At 27.3% G+C, this 23,819-nt stretch overlaps 2 protein-coding genes across 4 annotated transcripts in view; one reads left to right on the forward strand and one right to left on the reverse strand.

The window, feature by feature from the left end:
• The window catches only part of LOC117171165 (cuticle protein-like), a 35,417-nt gene extending 21,813 nt beyond the window's left edge, over positions 1-13,604 (forward strand). The window contains exons 1-3 of one of the 3 annotated variants that reach the window (XM_033358225.1): positions 8,973-9,007; positions 12,155-12,515; positions 12,607-13,604. In XM_033358225.1, coding sequence (XP_033214116.1) covers positions 8,996-9,007; positions 12,155-12,515; positions 12,607-13,037 — 804 coding nt within the window. In that variant the 5' untranslated portion in view covers positions 8,973-8,995 and the 3' untranslated portion in view covers positions 13,038-13,604. Of the gene's footprint in view, positions 1-8,972; positions 9,008-12,154; positions 12,516-12,606 lie in introns of those variants that run through there. The other 2 variants (XM_033358226.1, XM_033358227.1) reach the window with 2 other exon arrangements.
• A 9,950-nt stretch (positions 13,605-23,554) lies between these two features.
• LOC117170485 (cuticle protein-like) overlaps positions 23,555-23,819 on the reverse strand; it is a 5,862-nt gene continuing 5,597 nt past the window's right edge. Inside the window, exon 4 of the mRNA XM_033357206.1 lies at positions 23,555-23,815. Within this exon, the coding sequence (XP_033213097.1) occupies positions 23,555-23,815 (261 nt within the window). The remainder of the gene's footprint in view (positions 23,816-23,819) is intronic.

Consider the following 23,819-nt stretch of genomic DNA (forward strand, 5'->3'; position numbering starts at 1 on the left):
TTGACATAGTGAAATGTCCTTAATTGAAACAGATTAATCTTCAAACGAATAGCTGAATTTTGATTGAAAAAAAGAATTCCTAATGAAAAATGAAATAGCAGGATTTTAAACCATAGATAAATTTTTAGTTAAAAAATTCATTTTTCACTGAAAAAAATTCAAGAAAAAAGCGAAATTCGCAACGAAGAAAAAAGAATTTTTAACAAAATAGTTTGTATTTCAACCAAGTTATTAAAGTTTTATCAGAAAAATATGAATTTTTAAAGATAAATGTAATAGTTGATATTTACAAAACATGTTGAATTTGCAAAACAAAGATGAATGTTATACCCAAAGAGTCAATAACAAAATACAGTTTAATTATTAACCAAAAGAATAATAGAAACAAAATTGAGGATTTGTCTTATCTTGCATGTTTTTTACCGAAAAATAGAAATTTTGATTTTCCACTATTTTTTTTGCTGTGAAAATTTTAATTTTAGATTTAAAAAATTCAAAATACTGTCATAAAAATCTTATAGGTCTTTCAAAAATCAACAATTTTCTTCTTTTGACTTTCTTAATATCCTGCGTTAATTAGTTTAAGATTTTCAATTTCGTTTGTTTTTTCAAATTTTGTAAGCATTATGACACTGGTATTTTTTTTTAATAAAAAAAAAGGTAAAAAGGATAAGTTTTTTTTTCTTTTTGAGTACTCCGAACAACCGTATATAGAATTTTCAAAATTTAGAAATGGTGGTCTCAAAAATGTTAAAAATGCGCTCACTTTTTGAATTTTTATCCAAAAAGGCTAGCTAATGAAACTTGCCTTAAAATTGAAGACACTAAGAGATTATATCAAAGGCAATGGGTCAATGCGCGAAAATCTTTTTTTCGGGTCAAGATTGTCTCAAAACATGGAAAATTTGACAAAAACGGGGTTGGGGGAAGGGGGCGTTAAATTTTACATAAATTTAATACATTTTTTGATGAGAATATAAAAAAGTGACAGAGAAAGAGAGATAGAAAAATGAGATAAAAAAGCAAGATGAAAAAAAGAGATAGAAAAAGGGGATAGAGGAAAAGTGATCAAAAAAGGGATGGAAAAAAAGATAGAAAATAGTGATAAAATAAAAAAGATGGAAATAATATGCATAGAAAAAAGAGATAAAATAGACGACAGAGAGAAAACTGAAAAAAAATTATAGAGAAAAAGAGATAAAAAAGCAAGATAAAAAAAAGAGATGAAAAAAAGAGATAGATAAAAGGGATAGAGGAAAACTGATATAAAAAGGAGATAAAAAAAGGTATAGAAAAAAAAGATAGAAAAAATAGATAGAAAAAAAGAGATAGAATATACAGCAGAGAAAAAATTTAAAAAAAAATTATAGAGAAAAAGAGATAGTAAAATGAAATAAGAAAGCAAGATGAAAAAAGAGATAAAATAGAAGATAGAAAAAAAGTTTTAAAAAAAGGGATAGAAAAAAGGGATAGAGGAAAAGTGACATAAGAAAAGAGAGAAAAAAAGGGATAGAAAAAAAATATCGAAAAAAGTGATAGAGTAAAAAAGATACAAATAAAAGACAAAAAAACTAGATAGAAAAAAGAGGTAAAATAGATGATAGAGAAAAAATGGAAAAAAAGTGATAGAGAAAAAGAGATGGAAAAATGACATCAAAAAGCAAGATAAAAAAAGAGATAATGAAAAGAGATAGAAAAAAGGGATAGAGAAAAAGCGATATAAGAAAAGAAATAAAGAAAAAGGATGTAAAAACGATAGTAAAAAGTGATAGAATAAAAAAGATAAAAAAAAGAAAGAACTAAAAGACAGAAAACAGATCGAAAAAAGAGATAAAATAGACAATAGAGACATAATTGAAAAAAAGTGATCGAGAAAAAGAAAGGAGAGAAATGAGATTGAAAAAAAGAGATAGAAAAAATTAATAGAAAAAAACTAAGATAGAAATAAAGATATAAATTAAGGGCAAAGAAAAGAAGATAGAAAGAACATTGAACTGAACTTTGTTATTAATTCTATAGATAATAGTCAATGGACGATAATAGGACCAATTTTTATTAAAATCATGGATGCAAATTATGAATTAAATTTGGATTTTTTAATTTTTGCATTTCTATATTAACTTTAATATACAATGTTAATACATTTAGTTTAAATTCAAAATTTGGTCTGAAGACTGTTTAAAATGTCAGTAAATTTTGTTATAAGAATAGATTCAATAATTCTACTTTTATAGGGATTTTGTTCACTTGCTAAAATTCTAATGTTATTCAAATCGAAATAAAAAATTGATCAAAATTAAATTAGAGGTGAGACAAAATTTGGTTTAAATTTCCTATTTCGCAATCTTTTTGATGTTCGGCAACTTGTTTTTAATCTTCTACCAGTTTTCTCGATATAGACTTAATTGCAACCGGTACAAATTATTAATTTTATGACACCTGATAAGTTTTCAATATTTGTATTATCTTTTTTATTCAAAAGGAAATTATCTAAAGTGGGATTATTTTAAAAATAAACGTTGAAATTATATACATTAATTAACATCTTAGTATTCCGGAAAGGCCTTAAACATAAGCTAAGGTAACCTTTAAATAGGTTTTTTATATTTTTCTAAATAGTTTAATTAACCGTATAATATAAAAAAATGAGAGAAAAGAAAAATCAAAATAAAACATAGAAAAAAAATAGATAAAAAGAGAGAGGGAGCGAAAAGAGATGAAATAAAAAAAAAGAGAAAAAGAGATAGAAAAAAAGAGACGGAAGAAAGAAAGAAAAATAAATAGAATAAATAGATAGAGAAAAGAGATAGATAGAAGAAAAGAGTAGATGAATTTTAATTCATGTATTTTTAAGGTTATCAAATTTTAAAAATGATATTTTAATGGGAGTACTTACTTTAAAAAAATTAAATTGTCATATTTTGTTCGCTGAATTCTCAATTACTGCACAATAATTGCATCTCGAATCGTGTACCTGATTTACATAAGAATATTTAATAAAAAGTTTTCAGATTTTTATTTAATCGAACAAAAGGCATTTCTCTCAGAAAGCTTTATTTATATATCACTATTTTCTTATTTTTATTCAATACGGCTGCAACTTTTAAAACGATTTTCTAAAGAATGGAAGCAATAAAGCGAATCTCAGATGCAAAACTGCAATTTGTGTGGGCGGCATTATTCTCGTGGGCTGGAATAAACTGGTTACGAAAATTAAAACAAGGACAATCACTGATAAATTTAATTTATTTCTTTGAACTGTCATTTTTCGGAAAATAAAAAAAAATTAAACTAGTTAAAAAGGAGATTAGATTCTTTGGCGAGAATAAATTTTTCTGCCTGCTGTATGATAATTAATAATTAATACCACGTTTTGTGTTTTCTAAGTAATAAATTCAAGTTTGCTGACACTTTAATAACTTTTAAATTGGCATATCGAAAATTCTAAAAATCTTGAAATGGTTTAAATTTAATAAAGTATTATCCTATTTTTCAAAAAAATAAAAAAACATAATTTTTTTCTGAAATGCGAAAAAATGACAAGAATAAACTTGCCTCAGTTTAGAACATTCTACAAAAACAACACTTTCCTAGAAAATTCTTTGCTAATAAAAGTACCAATTAAACAAAAAATTTGCTTTTGTGAGGCGATTTGCAATTGCTCTAAGGACTCTTCGATATCCCCACTACTGCCATACTAACCAAACCCTGTATAAGCTCTCTCTTCTCTCTTTCTCTGCACTATCTTACTGTTCAATCTGCTCAAAAATCATTATGGTTCCTCATAAAAAATTTCAAAGGTAATCCATTAGAGTTTCACTTATGCCACGTGGCCCCACTGTATCTTTTTTTTTAAACAAAATTAATCTATTTGGCTAAAAATTCACGTATTTTGTTGAAAATTCCTCTGTTTTGGCAGAAAATTAATCTTGTTCGTTAAAAATTCTACTATTATGGTAAAAATGAATTCTTTTAAATACAAATGAACTCACTTGATACGACTTTATAATAGGCTAAACTAATCTGTTGAAAAGTCGTTTTTTGGTTAAAGAGTTATTTTTTAGAACTGAAAATTGATCTGTTCAATTTTTGGCTGATATCTTGTATTTTTCAGGTGATTTTTTTAATCAAAAGAAAATAGTTGAATTTGTTAATAAAATAGTTGAACTTTTATTCAAACATTTGAATTTTCAAAATAAAAAAATACTTTTTTTTACCGAAAATGTAATAGTATAATTTCAAGTTTAAAAAATTAATTTTCAACAAACAAAAAATGAATTTTTCAACTGTAAGCTTAATAAATAAAAAGAAGAATTTTAAACGTAATAGTTGAATCCACAGCCAATACTATGGATTTTTAGTAAAAATGTTAATTTCCCACCAAGTAGTTAATATTTCAAAAAATTAAATTAATTTTTAAAAAAAGTCGTTAAATTTTGAACTACAAAAAAATGGGTTTCAACCAAAAAAAAAAATTTTTTTTTTTAATAAAAATTGAAGTAGTTACATTTTCAATGTAAGAAATAAATTTAAAAAACAAAAAAATAATTATCTTTCACTTAAATTAAACTAAAAATGATAAGTTTTCAACAAAATAGTTAAGTCCACAGCAAAAAAAAGTATTCAAAAAATGATTAATTTTCTGCCTTATGGATTTTAAATAAAATAGATAAGTTTCTACCAAGCTGTCAATTTAAAATATATGGTTTATTATTTAACTGTATGGTTGAATTATTGCCAAGAAGATAAATTAAAAAATCGAGAAAATGTCTAATTTGCTTGAAAAAGTTTTTTTAACTCGTCTTTTTGGTTGAAAATTTATATATTTCGTAGAGCATTAACCTTTTGTTTAACATTCACATTTTGTTGCTATTAAATTAATTGAAATCTTTTTTGGATCAAAAATGTTATAATAATTTTTTTTGTATTTGAAATTTCATATTTTTTTAGTAGAAATATTGCATCTTTTTGGATAAAAATGTAACTGTTTTATTGAAAATTCAACTATTCCTTAGAAAATTTACTTTTTCTTTTAAATTTGTATTTTTGGCTAAAAAGTCAATTGAAATCTTTCTGAATGAAAAATCAACTATTTTAGTTGTTAAAGATTCATCTTTTGATTTAAAAATTCACCTCTTTTAGTAGATTTTTTTATTTTTTATGAACAAAACTACAATTGTTTGTTTTAAAATTCATACTTTTTGGTTAAAAATTCGACTATTTAGCAAAAAATTATTTATTGTTCACAATTCTTATTTTGGTGTTGAAAACTAAACTGGAACCTTTTTTGTGTAAAAATGTAACTATTTTTTAGTTTTTTTAAAATCTATTTTAGAAGAAATTTAACTTTTTTTGAATGAAAATGCAACTCTTCGGTGTAAAATTCAAGTCTTTTTGGAAGGTTCTCTTTTTGATTAAAAAATTCTTTTTGTTTAAATTCAATAGTTTGGTGTTAAAAAGAAAACTGAAATCTTTTCTTGATGAAAATTGACTATTAAAAATTTTTTTTTTTAAATTAATAATTTATTTATTCAAAAAGAAATGTCATCTTTCTTAAATGAAAATGCAACTGTTTGATTGAAAATTTAACTTTTTGTAGAAAAGTCATACTTTTTGGTTGAAAATTCTACTGTTTTGTTTAAAATTTACATTCTGGTGTTGAAAAATGAACTGAAATCGTTTCTAGATGTAAGTACAACTTAAAAAAAAAATTTGTTTTTTAAGAAAAATATATCTTTTTAGTACAAATTTCATCTTTCTAGGATAAAAAATGTAAATTTAATTTGAAACTCCGTGGTTCACATCAGTCAATAATTAGTGTACGAAATTTCGTGGAATTCATGAAATTGTACAGAAGTCACGGAATTCGTAGAATTTATGCACTTTAAGAAACTTACGAAATTTATGGAATTCACGGAATTGGTGGAATTCAAGGAACTAACGAAATTTTTGGAATTAACGGAATTAATCTAATTGAAGATTTAAAGAAATTCACGAAAATCGCGAAATTCATGGAATTCAAGGAATTTAAAAACTTTATGGCATTTATGAAATTCGCGGAATTCGGTAATGGAATTCAATAAATTTAAAGAACTCGCGAAATCCATAGAATTGAAGGAATTCACGGAATTTACGGAATTCACGGAATTCATGCAATTTATGTATTTTGCAATATTCACCAAATTCATGGAATTCACGGAAGAAGCCTAATTTATGGAATTGACGGTATTTACAGAGTTTTCAGAATTCATGGAATTTACAAAATTTTCGGAATTCATGGAATTCAAGGAATTTTCAGAATTCATGGGATTTATGGAATTCATGATATTCACGGAATTCACGGATTCATTCATTCATGATTTCCATACATGCCGTGAATTCCATAAAGTTCGTGTATTACATGAATTCCGTTAAATCCACGAATTACCGGATTTCCATGAATTCCGTAAATTCCTTGAATTCGGCGAAGTATTCGATTTCCGTGGATTTTTTTGAATTTCTTGAAACCTGTCAATTCCGTGAATTTCTTGATGTTCTTAAATTCAATACATTCTTATACTTTTTTGAATTCTGTGAATTCCGTGAATTCTATGAATTAATTGAATACGTTGAATTTTGTGAATTTCTTGAATCCGGTGCATTCCGCAAATTCTTTGAATACCGTAAATGTCATGAATTCCTTACATTCCTTAAATTTCATGAATTCTTTGAATCTCGGGAATTCCTTGTATGTTTTATTCCGTCAATTCTATAAAATTCACGAATTCTTTTGATTTCAAAAATTCTTAGAATTCTATGAATTCCTTGAATTCTATAAAGACGCGTTACATACTATTACTATTACTCCGTGGTCCACATCATTCAATAATTATTTTATGGAATTTTGTGGAATTCATGAAATTGTACAGAAGTCACGGAATTCGCAGTATTCATGTACTTTAAGAAACTTACAAAATCCACGGAATTCATTGAATTCAAGGAAGTCACGAAAATTTTGGAATTGATGGAATCAATCTAATTCAAGATTTAAAGGAATTCACGAAAATCACGAAAATCATGGAATTCAAGGAATTTAAAAACTTAATGGCAGTCATGAAATTCGCGGAATCAGGTAATGAAATTAAAGAAATTTAAATAACTCGCAAAATTAATAGAATTGAAGGAATTCACGGCATTTACGGAATTTTAAGAATTCATGGAATTTACAGAATTCATGGAATTCATGGGATTTATAGAATACATGATATTCACGGAATTCACGGATTCATTCATTCATTCATGATTTCCATAAATTCCGTGAATTCCTTGATTTTTTTGAGCTTCATTAATTAATTAAATTTCACGAGTTCCGTGAATTTCTTGAGTTTTATGAATTGCATGGATTCCATGCATTCCATCAATTCCGTTAAATCTACGAATAATATGATTATCATGAATTCTGTAAATTACTTGCTTTCCGTGAATTTTTTGGATTTCGTGAATCCTATCAATCAATCAGAAAAATCCTATGAATCCTATGAATTTCCTGATGTTCTTGAATTCAATGAATTCTTAGACTTTCTTGAATTCTGTGAATTTCTTGAATCCGGTGAATTTCGTAAATTCTTTGAATACCGTAAATTTCATGAATTCCTTACATTCCTTAAATTTTACGAATTCTTTGAATTTCGTGAATTCCTTGTATTTCGGGATTTCTGTGAATTCAACTAATCCCGTTAATTCCGTGAAATCCGCGATATCCGGACTTTGTATGAATTCCGTGAGTTCCTTTCAGTCCGTGAATTCTATGAAATTTACGAATTCTTTGAATTCTATGAATTCCTTGAATTCTATGAATTCCTTGAATTCTATGAATTCCTTGAATTCTATGAATTCCTTGAATTCTATGAATTCCTTGAATTCTATGAATTCCTTGAATTCTATGAATTCCTTGAATTCTATGAATTCCTTGAATTCTATGAATTCCTTGAATTATATGAATTCCTTGAATTCTATGAATTCCTTGAATTCCTTGAATTCTATGAATTCCTTGAATTCTATGAATTCCTTAAATTCTATAAAGACGCGTTATATACTATTACAGTAATAAAAGTTTTTGTTCCATCAGAAAAATTTTTTGGTCAGAAATAACTCTTCTAAGAAATTATTTACATTTTTTCAAATAATTTTTTGATTCAACAAGTGTTGGGATATCCACCTACTAGACATCTATTATAAAATTCCAATGTATGTGAGGTCCAATACAAATGCCAGAATTAGGAAGAACATGAGATTGTCTTATTGGAAGTTTAAGACGCGTGAAGGAAAAAAAAATGTAAATTTAATTTGAAACTCCGTGGTCCACATCAGTCAATAATTTTTTTCAACTAACAATTCCTATAGTAGGAAGAAAAATAAATTGTCTTCTTTGAAGTTCAAGATGCGTGAAGGACAAACCCAAAAATTTGATTTAAAACTCCAAGGTCCACATCATTCCATAATTATTATTGAACTTTAAAGTTGCAGGGACACTCCCCCCCCCCCTTAAATTGGTGACGTAGTTTATGGATGAAGTGGAGATGATATTCCTGCAATCTATCACTGTCCATGTCGTAAATCTTCAAACTTGAGTCGCTGAACGGATGACCTCAGGATGTTACTGAACTTCGGATGATAGAATTTTTTAATGTAAAATATTGTAATGTGCGTAAGGTGGATCTGGTTATGTAACTGCTACACGTAATGGACCAGATAGTGACATTGGGTGTGGTTGTCCAACAGGGGCACTGGTTAAATTTGGTGAAAGTTGAAATATCTTTCTTCGATGCAGCTTGGGAGACCCCGTCTTTAGAGGATATGGGAATATATAATTTTTTTTTTATTACGTCATGTATCCACCATACGATCCAATTCGAAGCTTTGCGAAGCTACGCGGTGCGTTGGCTTCGCTTCGTATAAATACCGTTCCACCCCATCAGGGCTCAGTATCTTACGATTCACCAGTCCTTCAACAACCATGGCTTTTCAGGTAAGGTCGGGAAAATTTACTTGCTTTTTCATTCTCAAGATTTTTGCAATGAGGGCAGTAAAATATCACTTATTTCGAAAAATTTTAATAGATTTAATTTTTTTATTTTACATTTGTACAAAGGGTTAATTTCAAAATTAAAATTTGTGGTATAAATATATTCGAGATGTTTCCATAATAATTGGACAAATGCTGTATTTCAAAAACATCAGAGAAAGAGGAAAAAGTAAAAGATAGAAAAAAAAGAGGTGAAGAAGATGATATAGAAAAAATGGGTATCCAATATCTTTCAAATTTTGGACAAAATATTCACAAATAGAAGTCTAAAATTATTTTAAATACAATGAGTTTGGGTACGATATTAAATTCTATTCAAAAAGTTCGCAATTCCTAAAATTGCATACAAAAACATAAAAATTTCATAGAAATAGGTGGGTTTTCACCCAGGTAGTTAAATTTTTAAATAAAAAAGATAAAATTAAAACCAAATCTGGAATAGTTAAACTTTTAGTTAAGATACTTTTAGCCAAGTTGTTGAATTTTCATTAAAAAAAAAGAATTTCTCAACGAAAAATGTAATAGTTAATGTTTCGGGCTAAAAGAAAATTTTTTAATAGTTCAATTTTCAATAGAAAATAATTAATTTTGAACAAAATAGTTAAATTCTCAGCCAAAGAGCTTAAGTAAACCAAAATAAAGAATTTTCAACCAATTCCATTTTCGATCATTTTCTACCAAATAATTCAATTTTGAGCCAAGTAGTAGAATTTAAAAAAAGGGTTAATTGTAAATAATAAATATATACGTAGTTGATATTTTAACCAAATAATCTTTTTATTTTAACCAAAAAAAGTGTAATTTGCTCACAAAAGATCTGAAAAGTTGAATAAATAGTTCAAAATAGTTGAATTTTTAATTCAAAACGATAAATCATCAGCTAAAAAATAAATATTAAAATTATAATTGAAAAAAATTAGGTTTTGCACACAAATTGTTTTAGCTAAATCATTTTAATTGAAAACAAATAGATGAATTGTCAAATTATAAAATTTTAAATAATAAGACGAATTTTTGACCAAGTAGTACAACTTTTAATTGAATATAAGTTTGTAACTTGAAAGGGCGCATTTTTAACAAAGAAAGTAATAAGTGATATGTTAAATAAAAATAGTGAAATTCAACTAAAAGACGATTTTTAAACAAAAGTGAATAACTTTTAGCAAATAGTTGATTTGTCAAACAAAAGGATTTATCTTCAATCACAAAAGACGAATTTGCAACAAAAGAGAAAATTTTTAAATATAAAGTTAATTTTTAACCAAGATGATTATTTCATTACCAAAAAATACGAATTTTCAAAAAAATACATACATTTTGCAACGTCATTGCTTAAAACTCAAATTGATAAATTAAAAAAAAATTGAATTTTGAAGAAAGTAATTCAACTTTCAACCAAATTGATTTTTCAATCAGAAATATAAATTTTGGGCAAAGAAGATTGATTTCCTTCCACAAAAGACGAATTCTTAACAAAATACATTTCTTTCCTACTAAAGAAGATAAACTTTAAACTAAAAAGTGTGGTTAATTTTAATGTTAAAACATTAATATTGAAAAAAGTTATTTTCAACAAATAGTTCAATTTTCAACTAAAGTGATATTTTTTCAATTAAAAAGTTAATTTTTAACCAAGAAGTTTAATTATCTATAAAAAAACAACTTTTCAACAAATTGCACAAATATTTGAATAAAAAGTTTAATTTTCTTTCAAAAAGGATAATAGTAAAAAAAGTTGTTAAATTTTAAATAAAAAATTAATTATCCATCCAATTGATTGACGATAAACCATTTTATACAATTTTGAAGCAAAAAGATGAATTTTTTGCTTAAAAAAAAAATAGTTCGATTTCCTTATAGAGAATTCGGGAAAGACTGCGGTAAGTTTGCACAATTTTAGACTTTGTGAATCAGAATCCTATTCAGGGAATTAAATTTTGCATGAACTTGACAGGAAGTAGGAAATTCAAAATTGCTCTTATTAGGTATTTGAACATTCAGAATTAGATTTGTAATGGAAAACGTCAGGCACAAAAATAGACTTTCTCTAAAATTAGTACATCCAATTTCTTGGAAAAGATTTTTGTTAACGCATTGTGGTTATTTAACAATGTGGTTTTCATTCCAAGTATCAAGAATGATAAAAAAGAATAGCAAGAGCAAGATTCTACATTAAAAAATCCTAATTCCCGAAGAAGAAGAAAACCCTAACAGAACTTAAAATTGCTCAAAAGTTTCAAATCTTGTTCGAATTATAATGATTATTGTTTCAAAGTAATCATTTGTTGATTGTTGAATAATTTCTAATCTTTAAATTTAATATTTTTTGATTAAAAATACCGATTTTGGGTGTAAAACGTTAACATATCCAAAACAGTTAAAAATTAGAATTAGGGGTGAGTTGTCCTAAGCTGGCACTGTGCGTTAAGCCGCCACTCTGACAATTGTCACTTCAGATTTGTCTTGATAGGGTGAGCGGATTATACATTTTTTTGCAAAACTTATTCAATTTTCTTCTATTCTTGCGAAGCAGCTGCAAGTATGTAAATATTTTGAAAAGTGCAATTGTTTAAGTGTGTTGGTTTCTGTGTTCTGTATGATTTCGCAACGCAATCCTTAGTCGGCACCAAACAGGTTGTACTGAGTCGGCACCTTTTTTCCTTTGTTGCTATTTTACTTTCTAGTGTTTCAATTCAATTTCACTCGCCTCTTGTTGTTGTTTTGTTGTTATTTTTAGTCTAAATGTTTTTCCATTGTAAATGATTTAAATTTGTTCATTTCCCCCTAAAACTGAAAAACTTGCTCTTTTTCTTGGATTTGAGTGGGGAAAGTTATGTGCCGACTCAGGATTAGGGGGGTGCGAGCTGAGGACCTAAACTTTTCTGTGCCGACTTAGGACGACTTTCACCATTTTTATGATCATTCATTTTTGGTTTCCAATAATTTTTTTTATAACTGCAAATGGAAAAGCTAATCCAATTTTTAAAGCTAGAATTTCAGTTGTTTCAAATTTCAATTTAAAGTTGAATTTTCTGTAAAATAATTATTTGTTAGAAAAATCACTCATTTATTCATAATGTAAATGATCAGTTTGTCGTCCTTGCTGCCCTCGTGGCTGTTGCCAACGCTGGAGCCATCGGAGCTCCATTGAGTTACGCCGCTCCAGCTCAATTGGCCTACGCCTCTGCTCCAGTTGCCTACGCTCAACCAATTGCGAAAGCAATTGTAGCAAAGTCAATCGACGCTGACTTCGACCCTCATCCTCAATATAGCTACGCCTATGATGTCCAGGATTCCATAACCGGAGATTTCAAAAATCAACACGAAACGCGTGATGGAGACTTGGTGCGAGGCAGCTACTCCCTTCTCGAGGCTGACGGTTCAAAACGCACCGTAGACTACACCGCCGACAGTATAAATGGTTTCAACGCAGTTGTCCACAAGGAACCAGGTAAAACATTAATTTAAGAAGTAGTTAACTATAATTTCAATAATAAAATCACTAAAATTATTTGTAAATAATAAAATCATCCTACTTCCAGCAGGCGTAGCTCTCAAGGCCGTCGCTCACGCTCCAATTGTTGCCGCTCCACAGCCTGCTATTCAATACGCTCAACCAGCTGTAGCTCTCAAGGCCGTCGCTCATGCTCCAGCTGTTCAATACGCTCAACCAATTGCGGCTGCACCTGCCAAAATTGCATATGCGCAGCCTCAGTTGAGCTACGCCCAAGCCGCCCAGTACAGTTATGCGCAGCCTGCTAAGTACAGTTTCACGCAGCCTGCGCAGTACAGCTTTGCGCAACCAATCGCCTCTGCGCATGCGCTCTCTCATGCGCATGAACAAGTCACTTATGCGCAACCTGTCGCAAAATATGCACCAGCCTTGAGCTATGGAACACCCATTGCCAAATTTTCAGGTCCCATTTCTTATCACGTGACTTACTCTACTCCTTATTTCTCATACTCGCATTAATAAGACTGATTTTTTTAAATTTATGTCGTTTGAGAGAAGGAGCAGTATGCGGAAGAATTTTTTTCTAGCATTGTCATGATAAGGATCATTCACATTTTCATTTATTTCAATTTTTTTTAATTTTGCGAAAGAAAAAACTTTCGAAAATCACCCCAGATTGACAATAATTTCATTTTAAATATGCCATTATCATACTAAATGTAAATTTTATTTTTTAATTTGTCATTCCGCGTTTTTGGAAGTACTACATCATTAAAATGTAGATTTGGATGGACGATTGGAAAACTTCAATGGACTGCGGAACTCGTTTTTCGGAAGAGATTCCCCAAGATGTTTTTTACTTTCAATTTAACGACTGCCGCGGAACAGAAGCTTAACGGTGAAGGTCAAACAAGTTTCGCTTTCATATCAATGTCGTCGAAATCTGGGTCAGAGAAAGGAGTACGCGCTCTTCTTCCGAGTTCAAAATGTATAAGAACTGATAGTCATAGATGATAATGTTAGTCTAATTCAAATTTTTATTGATATTTTACTTTTTTTATAAAATGTAAATTATGTATTCATATAAGGATAATCATAAAAAAATAAAGTGTCATATTTTAAAATTATATCCAGATTATTTGTTTTTCATCCAAAGGGGGAAACAATTTTAGCTTGCTGAAGACTATTCTGGATCAGATAGAATTAGAGTTAATAATTTTGGTTCAATCTTCAACCAAAAAATAATCATGAACCAAGAAGATTAATTTTATTTTTGTACCTAAAAGCTATATTTATAACAATAAATATAAATTCATAAATGCAAAATTTTCACAAATTGTGATATGGTGAAATTTTCAACAAAAACTAACAAATAGTTAAATTTACAACCAGAGATATAAATTTTTACAAAAAATAATAAATCTTAAGCTGAAATATTCAATATACAGTCAAAAAGAAAATTTCCGACCAAATAGTTGAATTTTTATCTAAAAAAGAGAAATTATTAACAATTAGTTTACTTTTCAACAAATAGATGAATTTTCAACTACAATAATAAATTTTCAATTATAGAACAAATAGTTGTATTTTCAACTAAAAAGATCAATCTTTAACCAAACATTGAATATTAAATTTTTCAGTTAAAAACTTAACTTTAAAAAAAAGCGAATTAACTTTAGCTCAGAATTGAATAGCAATGTTTTGAGTTAAGAAATTAATTTTCAACTATAAAAGAACGAATTTTCAACAAATAGTTAGATTTACAACTAAAGATATGAATTTTCACCAAAAATAATAAATCTTCAACTAAAATTCAACTAAATTTTCAATGAAGAAGTAAATTTCCGACTAAATAGTTAAATTTTCAGACGCAAAAGAGAAACCCTTAACTAAAAATCGAATGGTTCAATTTTCAGACAAATTCTTAATTTTTTGGAAAAAAAGGAATTTTCAACAATTAATTACATTTTTAACCAATGAGATGAATTGTTTACTAAAATGATGAATCTTCAAATAAAATATTTAAATTTTCAATAAAGAAGTAAATTTTCGACCAAATATTTGAATTTTCAGATAAAAAAGAGAAACCCTTAACTAAAGATTGAATGGTTCAATTTTCAGATGAAACCTTAATTTTTTTAGAAAAGAAGGAATTTTCAACAATTGGTTTAATTTCTAACCAATTAGATGAATTGTTAACTAATATAATTAATCTTCAAATAAAATAGTTGAATTTTGGTCAAAAAGTAAATTTCGGACCAAATAGTTGAATTTTCCTCTACAAAAGATAAATCCTTAACTAAAAATTGAATAGTTAAATTTTCAGACAAATTCTTAATTTTTCTAGAAAAAAAGGAATTTTCAACAATTATTTAAATTTTTAACCAATGAGATGAATTGTTTACTAAAATGATGAATCTTCAACGGGAATAGTTAAATTTTTAGTTAAAAATTTAATTTTCAAACAAGTAGTTGAATTTTCAAATAAAAAAGATTAACCTTCAGCTAAAAATTGAATAGCAATATTTTCAGTTATAAAATTAATATTCAACCAGAAAAGAACGATTTTTCAAGAAACAGTTAGGTATGAATTTTATCAAAAATAATAAATCTTCAACTGAAATAGTTAAGCTTTCAGTCAAAAAGTAAATTTTGGACCAAATAGTTGAATGTTCATCTACAAAAGAGAAATCCTCAACTAAAAATTGAATAGTTAAATTTTCAGACAAATTCTTAATTTTTTTAGAAAAAAAAAGGAATTTTCAACAATTGGTTAAATTTTTAACCAATGAGATGAATTGTTTACTAAAATGATGAATTTTCAACGGGAATAGTTAAATTTTTAGTTGAAAAATAAATTTTCAAACAAATAGTTGAGTTTTCAACTAAAAAAGAAGAAAATTTTAACAATTACAATAAAATTTACAATAAAAAAGAACGGATTTTCAACGAGTAGTTTAATTTTAAATCAAAGAGATGAATTTTTAACCAAAACAAAACTGATCTCGAATAGTTAAATTATCAGTTAAAAACTTATTGTCAATAAAAAAAGAACAGATTTTCAATACATAGTAACATTTTCAATTAAAGAGATTTATTTTTACACCAAAATAATAAATTTTTAAATGAAATATTTAGTCAAATTTTTAGTTTAAAATGACAATTTTAAACCAAAGAGATAAATTTTCAAATGAAATGATAAATCTTCAACTGGAGTAGTTCAATTTTCAGTTGAAAAATAGATCTCCGACCAAATAGTTGCATAATTAAATTTTCTGACAAAGAATCCATTTTCAACTGAAATGATAAATCTTCAACTGGAATAGTTATATTTTCATTTACAAAATTAATTTTCAACCAAACAAAAAAAAATTTCAACAAATAGGTAGAAATGAAATTTCACAAAAAATAATGAATTAATTAAATTTTCAGTTTAAAAATAGTCTTAAAACAAAGAGATGAATTGTCAACTAAAATGATAAATCTTCAACTAGAATAGTTAAATTTTAATTCAAAAAATTAATTTTTAACGAATTCCCAAAATTAGTTAAATTTTTAATCAATAAAATGAATTTTTAACTAATATAATGAATCCTAAACAGCAATAATTACATTTTCAGATAAAAAGTAAATTTCCAACCAAATAGTTGAATTTTCGACTGAAAAAGATAAAAACCGTCCACCAAAAATCGAGTGGTTAAATTTTTAGCTAAAAACTTAATTGAGAACCAAACAGAAGGAATTTTTAACAATTATTCAAATTTGCAATCCAAGAGTTGAATTTTCAACTAAAATAATAAATCTTCAACTAGATTAGTTAAATTGTTATTTAAACAATAAATTTCCGGCCAAATAGTTGAATTTTAAACTAAAAAAGAGTTTCCTTCCACAAAAAATTAAACAGCAATAATTTCAGTTAAAAAATTAATTTTCAATAAAAAAAGAATGAATTATCAATGAATAGTTTAATTTAAAACGAAAGAGTTAAATTATTATCTAAAATTATGAATATTAAACTGCAGTAGTTAAATTTTCAGTCAAAAAGTAAATTTCCAACCAGATAATTGAATTTTCCACTAAAAAAACATCAATCTTCCACGAAAAATTGAATACCAATATTATCAGTGAAAAAAATTGAATGAAATAGAATCGATTTTTAAAGAATAGTTGATCTTTAAACTAAAGAGATACATTTGTAACTTAAATGATCATTCTCGGAACGGATTACTGAAATTTTCAGTTAAAAATTAAGTTCCAACCAAAAAAGAAAGAATTTTCGATAAATATTTCAATTTTAATTTCAGGAGATGAATTTTCAAGTCAAATAATAAAACTCTAACTGAAATAGTTAAACTTTTATTTAAACAATAAATTTGCGGTCAAATAGTTGAATTTTAAACTGAAAAGAACAATTCTTTCACCAAAAGTTGAACAGCAATATTTTCGGTAAAAAAATAAATTTTCCATAAAAAGTGTATTTTGCAACAAATAGTTCAATTGCAAGCAATTAAATGTTCGACAATGTGTTAAATTTTCTACGAAAGATATGCATTTTCAACTAAAATACTAAATCTTCAACTGGAATGGTTACATACAGTTGTCAACCAAAGGGATTAATTCTCTATAAAAAATTATGAATTTTTGAAAAAAAATAATGATTAAACAAAAAAAAGTTAATTGTCAACCACATGATGAGTTTTTCTTCATTAAAAAAGTTGTTGAACTTCAAACAAAAATGAGTTTTTCCATAATTTTGGAATTCTTTACCAAATAATTAAATTGCTCAAAAAAATTACTTTTTAACCGAGAAAATTAATTTTTGATCGAAAAAGTCAAATTTTCAACAAACGTCATGAATTATTAACCAAGAAAAAAGAAGATGAAAAAACGAGAAACTTATAACAAAGTACATGAATCTTCGACCAAATAATTTTTTGTTGCTTAAAAAGCTCGGAATCAAAAATGGAAGTTAGATTTTCAGTTAAAAAAAAAATAATTTTTGACCAAAAAGAGAATTTTCAATATAGAATACGAATTTTCTCTAAATCAATTGATTTGTCAAGAACAAAATGTTCTTTTAACAAAATTGTTGAACTTTCTACAAAGTAGACTAATTTTTAAGTAAAAAGTTTAATTTTTACCCGAAGAACTGAGTTTTCAACCACGACGATAGATTTTTTACCAAGAAGGAACAATTTAAAATAAATTACATTAATTCTCAACTAAATAATTAAATTTTTAACTTAAAATGATAAATTTACAATCTAAAATGGAATAATTATATGTTCAGTTGAAAAAATTAATTTTCAACAAAAGAACTACTTCATGTAAAATCGTTAAATTATATAATAAATAGTTCTATTTTCAACCAAAAATATAAATTTTAAACTAAATAGATCCATTTTCAATCAAAAGAGATTAATTTAAAAAGGCCACGAATTTCCATTTTTTTGTTGAATTTTCAATTAAAAAAAGGTAAATTATGAACTGAAACGCAAATAGTGAATTTTTCAGTTAAAGTAATTAATTTTCAAAAAAAAAATAATAATAATTTCTAATCATCTGGTTTAATATCCCTTAACTAAGCAAACGTTTCACAAAACATTTAAGTTTTCAACAAAAAAATTTCAACAAGAAAAAGAATTTTCTACCTAAAAAGAGGAATTTTCAAAAACATGTATGAATTTTTAACTAATAAAGATTAAATTTTCACAAAAAATCCAATAGTAAAATTTGAAAAAAAAGTTACAAAATCGTTAAGAACTATTTTTTTCGTGTCTTAGAGGGGCATCGATCAGCCTGTCTGAATTTCTGTCTTTCTGTATGTCTGTCGGTCTGTCTGTCCGCCTTTTAGTCTGTCTGTTCTTTCGTGGAAGTTTTTTTGGTACCATGATATCTTTCAAAAGAAATGACAGATTGAATTGTCCTTTGTTACCCCCTTTTAGTGCCTTAAAATGAGGGCCAGCTTCGTTAGCTAGTCATTTTGGATAAAAATTCAAAAAGTCAGCATATTTTGAATATTTTTAATACCACTTTTTTTCAATTTTAAAAATGTTCTGCACGGGTATTCAAAGTATTAAAAAAGGCGAAATTTTATCCGAATGATTTTTTTAAATTAAAACAAAATTTACCAAAATTATAGCATTCACAAAATTAAAAAAAAAAACACATGAGAATGAACATTTTAGGTCAAATAATGAACTTTTGGAATTTTCTTGAAAAATCAAAATGTTGACAGCATAATTTTTTTTAATTCGTCTTTTTGGGTCAAAAATCTTTCTTGGAAAAATGCAACTGTTTTGTTGAAAATTAAACTACTTCTTAGAAAATATACTTTTTGGTTAAAATTCTTATTTTTGTATTAAAAAGTCAATTGACATAATTTTTTGTATGAAAACTCAACTTTTTTCATTAAATTCGTTTTATTATTTAAAAATTCACATTTTGTAATAGAATTTTTACTCTTCTTGGACAAAAATGCAACTTTTAGGTTGAAAATTTCACAATCTTGTTCAAAAGTCTTACTTTTTGGTTGAAAATTCGCATGTTAAGCAAAAAATTAACTTATTGTTAACAATTTTTATTTTGGTGTTAGAAAGTGAACTGGAATCTTCTTTGGATACAAATTTAACTATTTATTTAAGGTTTTTTTTACTACATCTGTTTTTACGAGAAATTTCATCTTTCTTAAACAAAATTGCAACTGATTAATTGAAAATTTAACAATTTTGTTGAAAGTGCATACTTTTTGGTTGAAAGTTTTGCTGTTTTCTTGAAAATGAAACTTTTTCGTCGGAAATTTACTTCCTGTTTAAATGTAAGAGGTGGGTGTTAAAAAAAGAACTGAAATCTTTTCTGGGTGAAAATTCAAAGTTGAAAAAAATTTCATTAAAAAATTCATTTGTCTTGAAAGAAATTTTATCTTCCTTCAATAAAAATGCAACTGCTTGGTTGAAAATTAAACTATTTTGTTAAAAATTTACTTTTGTAAAAAATTTATATTTGGGTGATGAAAAATAAACTGAAATCTTTTCTGGATGAAAGCTAATCTTCAAAAAATTCGGTTTATATTGAAAGTTTATCTCTTTTAGTATAAATTTAATTCTAAGTTAAAAATTCATACCTTTAGGTTCAAAAAAATGTGCATTTTTGGATTAAAAATTCAATTTTTTTCGTAAAAACTTATTGTTTGTTTAAAAATTCAAATTTTTATCGTGAAAAATCAACTAGAATTCTTTTTCACCCAAAATTCTACCACTTTTTGGAAAATTGTTCTTTCTGGCTTCAGAATTCACCTGTTTTATTACAAATATTATATTTTTTTAAATGAAAAAGCAACATTTTGCTTAAAGAATATTATTTTTTACTTGAATATTCCACTATTTACTTTGAAAGATTTGCTTAAGTCGCTAAGTTAAGAAATTATTTTTCTCCTGAAGATTCATATTTTTAGTTAAAAATTTATTCTTTTGGTTGAAAATTTGATTGTTTAGTCTAAAAGGCTCTTTTTTGGTATAAAATTAATTTTTTAGCTTAAAATGTGACTTTTCAATTTTTTATGATTTACCTGTTTTAATTGAAAATTCTCCCTTTTAGTCAATAAAGAAATTGTCCTGGTTTAAAATTTTATATTTTTTGGGTAAACATCCATTAGTTTTTGAAACAATTTTTGCTGAAAAATCGTATTTTGGGTTTAAAAATTAAATTTTTGTAAAGATATTTTGTCTTTTGAGTTTAAGGTTCCAAAATTTAGATAAATTTTTATTTCTTTCTTGACTACAAAATCTTTATTTATTAAAAATTCTTACTTTTGATTTTAAGATTCAATGTTAAAAATATTACAAGATTAAAATGCTGGTACTTGAATATTAATGATCAACGTAAATGTAAGATTACCTACAGTAAGAGAGGGGGAGGGGGTAGAAATATTTTTTCACGGTTTATTATAGGGTATAAAAAAGGCTACATGGTTTAGATAAGCAATTTTTTAAAATTAAAAATTAAAAAAAAGTAAAATTACAAAATTAAAAATAAATAAAATAAAATTATTTCAAATAAATAAAACCATAATAATTTGTAACAACATTTGACATCCTGTCGACGATCTTTATTGCACAATAGCTTTCGGATGATTTAGAAGTGCACATTGTTTGTTGCCTCATTGAGTAAAAAGTGCATGTAATGCAATTTGAATGCGATAAGCAATCCCATTTTCATGGGTCATAAACTTAAATATATATTATTTTTTTTTATCAAAGTGTTGTCGACACTTAAACGGTGACTCGGACATTGGATGCTCAAGAGGTCCTTTTATTTTGGCTCACACCTCTTATTACATTCGGCCAGTGAAGGCAATCCTCGCAACAACAACCCGCATGTTCGACGTTCGAAGCATTCAGCATTATTGCCACACTGATGTCAGTGTCGATCATCAGGTCTTGATAAGCGCAAATAATGTGGACGGATAATACAGAGATAATTTCTACAAGAAAGTTGATTTCGAGTAAATTGGTCAAGGAACCTTGAGATTTTGTTTCTTGTATTTCTCTTCTACGAGCAAAAAGTTAATGCTTTCATTTACTTCAGATTTCATAATAGACATGCGTTTCGCCGATTGACCCTAAGGTTTTTTACATTATCATCAGAGAAGCCATATGTAAATAAAGTCTAATCCTTAATGTAGTTGAAATTGGAAAGAGAAAAAGTTTTTGATTAATCAGTGAAGAGCAGTATCCTAGTGGTAAACTATTAAACACAGTAGAGTTCAGACTTCGCGACCACCTTCATTTGAGTCTTGCGGTTCTGGACTGGTAGCTTTAAAGAAAATCCGCAAGGGCGCGACGTGCCGCCTCTCGCGCAACAGAAATGACGCGTCGAGTGTTTAAGTCAGCAGTCCACACGTAAAGAAGCATAATTACCTGGAGCAGAGACTACCGTGACCAACATCGCGATTCCTTCAGAGCGAAGCTCTTCCATTGCTGCCTTCCAGCTGAAGTTTTTTTTTTTTAAATTAATATTCCACGAATTTTCGGGAATTTCAGTTACATAAATTGATGTATTTTTAAGCGTAGGATATGTTCCCCATTAAATCTTGGGTAAATTTGAGCACTTTTAAATATTTCAAAAAAATTTATGGAGATTTTCGTAAATAATAAGTAATTTGCCAAACTTTTAGTGGATGTTCCACAAATTTTGGGGAGTTTGGTTAATATTCCACGCGGATGTATTATCATATGACCCCTACTAGTACCCGATCAGCCCCCGACTAGAATAAGTCGGGTCACCTGACTAGCCCCCGACTAATCTACCGTGACGCTACTGGTCGGGGGCTAGTCAGATGACCCGACTAGCCCCCGACTTTAAGTGGGGTCGAATGGTCTGGAACCAGACTAGTTCCTGATTTGAAGTGTATGAAAGGCTGACTTGATTGGACAAACACAGACATACAGACATATAGGCACCGATAAAATTCTATGATTTTTGAATTATGTGAGTGCCGAAACGTAGTAGGCACAGTGAGGAAAAAGTACATTTTTTGGTTCAAAATACGATTCCGACTAAACTTGTGAACCGATTTGGATGTTCTTTTTTTAAAGCAGATAAAATTTCGAAGAAAGTTGTTGAGTCTGATTTTTAATTTATATGTTCCCGGTGCTCGTCAATAATAGGAAAATTGTTGTAATCGCTAAAGTTTCATAGATTTACATTATAGAAAGATATTTCATCATAATACAATGAACAAACAAAATTGTTCTAAGCAAATTATTTGTTTAAAATGGGTTTTCTATGCTTTTATATAATTTAATGTTTTTTAAAGTTATATTAAAAGAAACTGAAATGTAAACAATGTTTTAATGAAAAAAAATTCTCTTAAGACTATTCTTGTTAATATTATAATAAAATTTAATAAATAAATGCATTATTATTTAATACAAATGTATATCGAATTTAATACACATGCGTATTAAATTCAATAAATATCTGTAGTAAAGTTAATACACATGTGTATTAAATTTTAGATGTGTGTTTGAACTTTCAAATTTGGTGGTATCTTAAATTGACTATACGTACCGGAAAAAACTGCGAATACATGTGTATTAAACTTAATACAGAAATTTCTAACAGTCCAAAAACTTTTTTGCACTACATAAAGAGAGATTTTTTAGTATACTAAAAAATTCTTCGTGTAGTTAATTGCAAAAAAGTCATTTAGGTATTTTTGGGTCTAGTTTTAGAATGATACCAAACCTTATTTTTTAAATAATTTATATACCTTAAATAAATATATGTGTGTGTCTAGATACTATAACGCAAATAAGTTTGTGAATCTGTTTAGCTGTTCCGCGAAGTTGAAAACCGTAGAATTAAAGGTTTTCGCTTTTCTTTTTTCCCCTTCTCTTTTTCCACCTGTTTGTGGACTGATTTCCATTATTATCCTGAAACAAATTCAATAAATAGAAAGTTTATTGCTCAATTAATATAGGGGCATACATTTTAAATTAGGAAAAATTTATAAAGTCATAGATCTATTGTAAACAAAAACCATTAATAAAAAATTTTTTGTTCTACTTTCGGTGAAAAAATATTATCTATTTATTTTTGCTTAGCTTGTGTCGCGTGATAAAAAATTTAATTTTTGTATTTTCAATATTTTTGAAATAAACAAAGCAAAAACTGCGTGTCCTCTAAAAATGTGTTTTATAACAAATTTGTAGATATTTTTTGGGTGCACAATGTTTGTTTAATAATTTGGTTCCTTTATTGCATAGTTTGACTGCAGAATGCAATTTTTTAGTAGTTTTTGTGTGGTCAAAATCTAATAGATTAATTTTTTTTCAAGTTATCGTGCTCACAGACATACAGACATAAAAACAGACAGACATACAGACAGATACATTCGTAAAAACCTATTTTTCGCATTTAGGGGGTCTTAAAACGTGGACCTTTTGACAAAAATTAGGGGGGGGGGGCAAATTTTACACAAATCTAATACCTTCTCTGATGGTTGAAACTCCACATATGAGACGAAAAAAAAATTAAAAGACAAAGGTTGTGATAAGAGTGTGCCCACGCAGCGGGCAGATTTTTTTATTGTCAATGATGTTTTTCTTGATTAGAGCCAAAACTACGCATCCTATCAAAAAGTGGTTGATGACCGTTTTGGTGGTTGAGCCGTTTACACTGTCAGCAGTATAGTTGACAGTCCTTTTGGTATCATCAGCTTCAATCAGAGAGTAGCTGCCCTGAACAACATCTCCATCACGAGTTTCGTGTTGACTCTTGAAACCTCCAGTTGACGCA

Source organism: Belonocnema kinseyi, chromosome 4 (genome assembly GCF_010883055.1).
Source record: "Belonocnema kinseyi isolate 2016_QV_RU_SX_M_011 chromosome 4, B_treatae_v1, whole genome shotgun sequence".
In the NCBI taxonomy this organism is placed as follows: Eukaryota; Metazoa; Arthropoda; class Insecta; order Hymenoptera; family Cynipidae; genus Belonocnema; species Belonocnema kinseyi.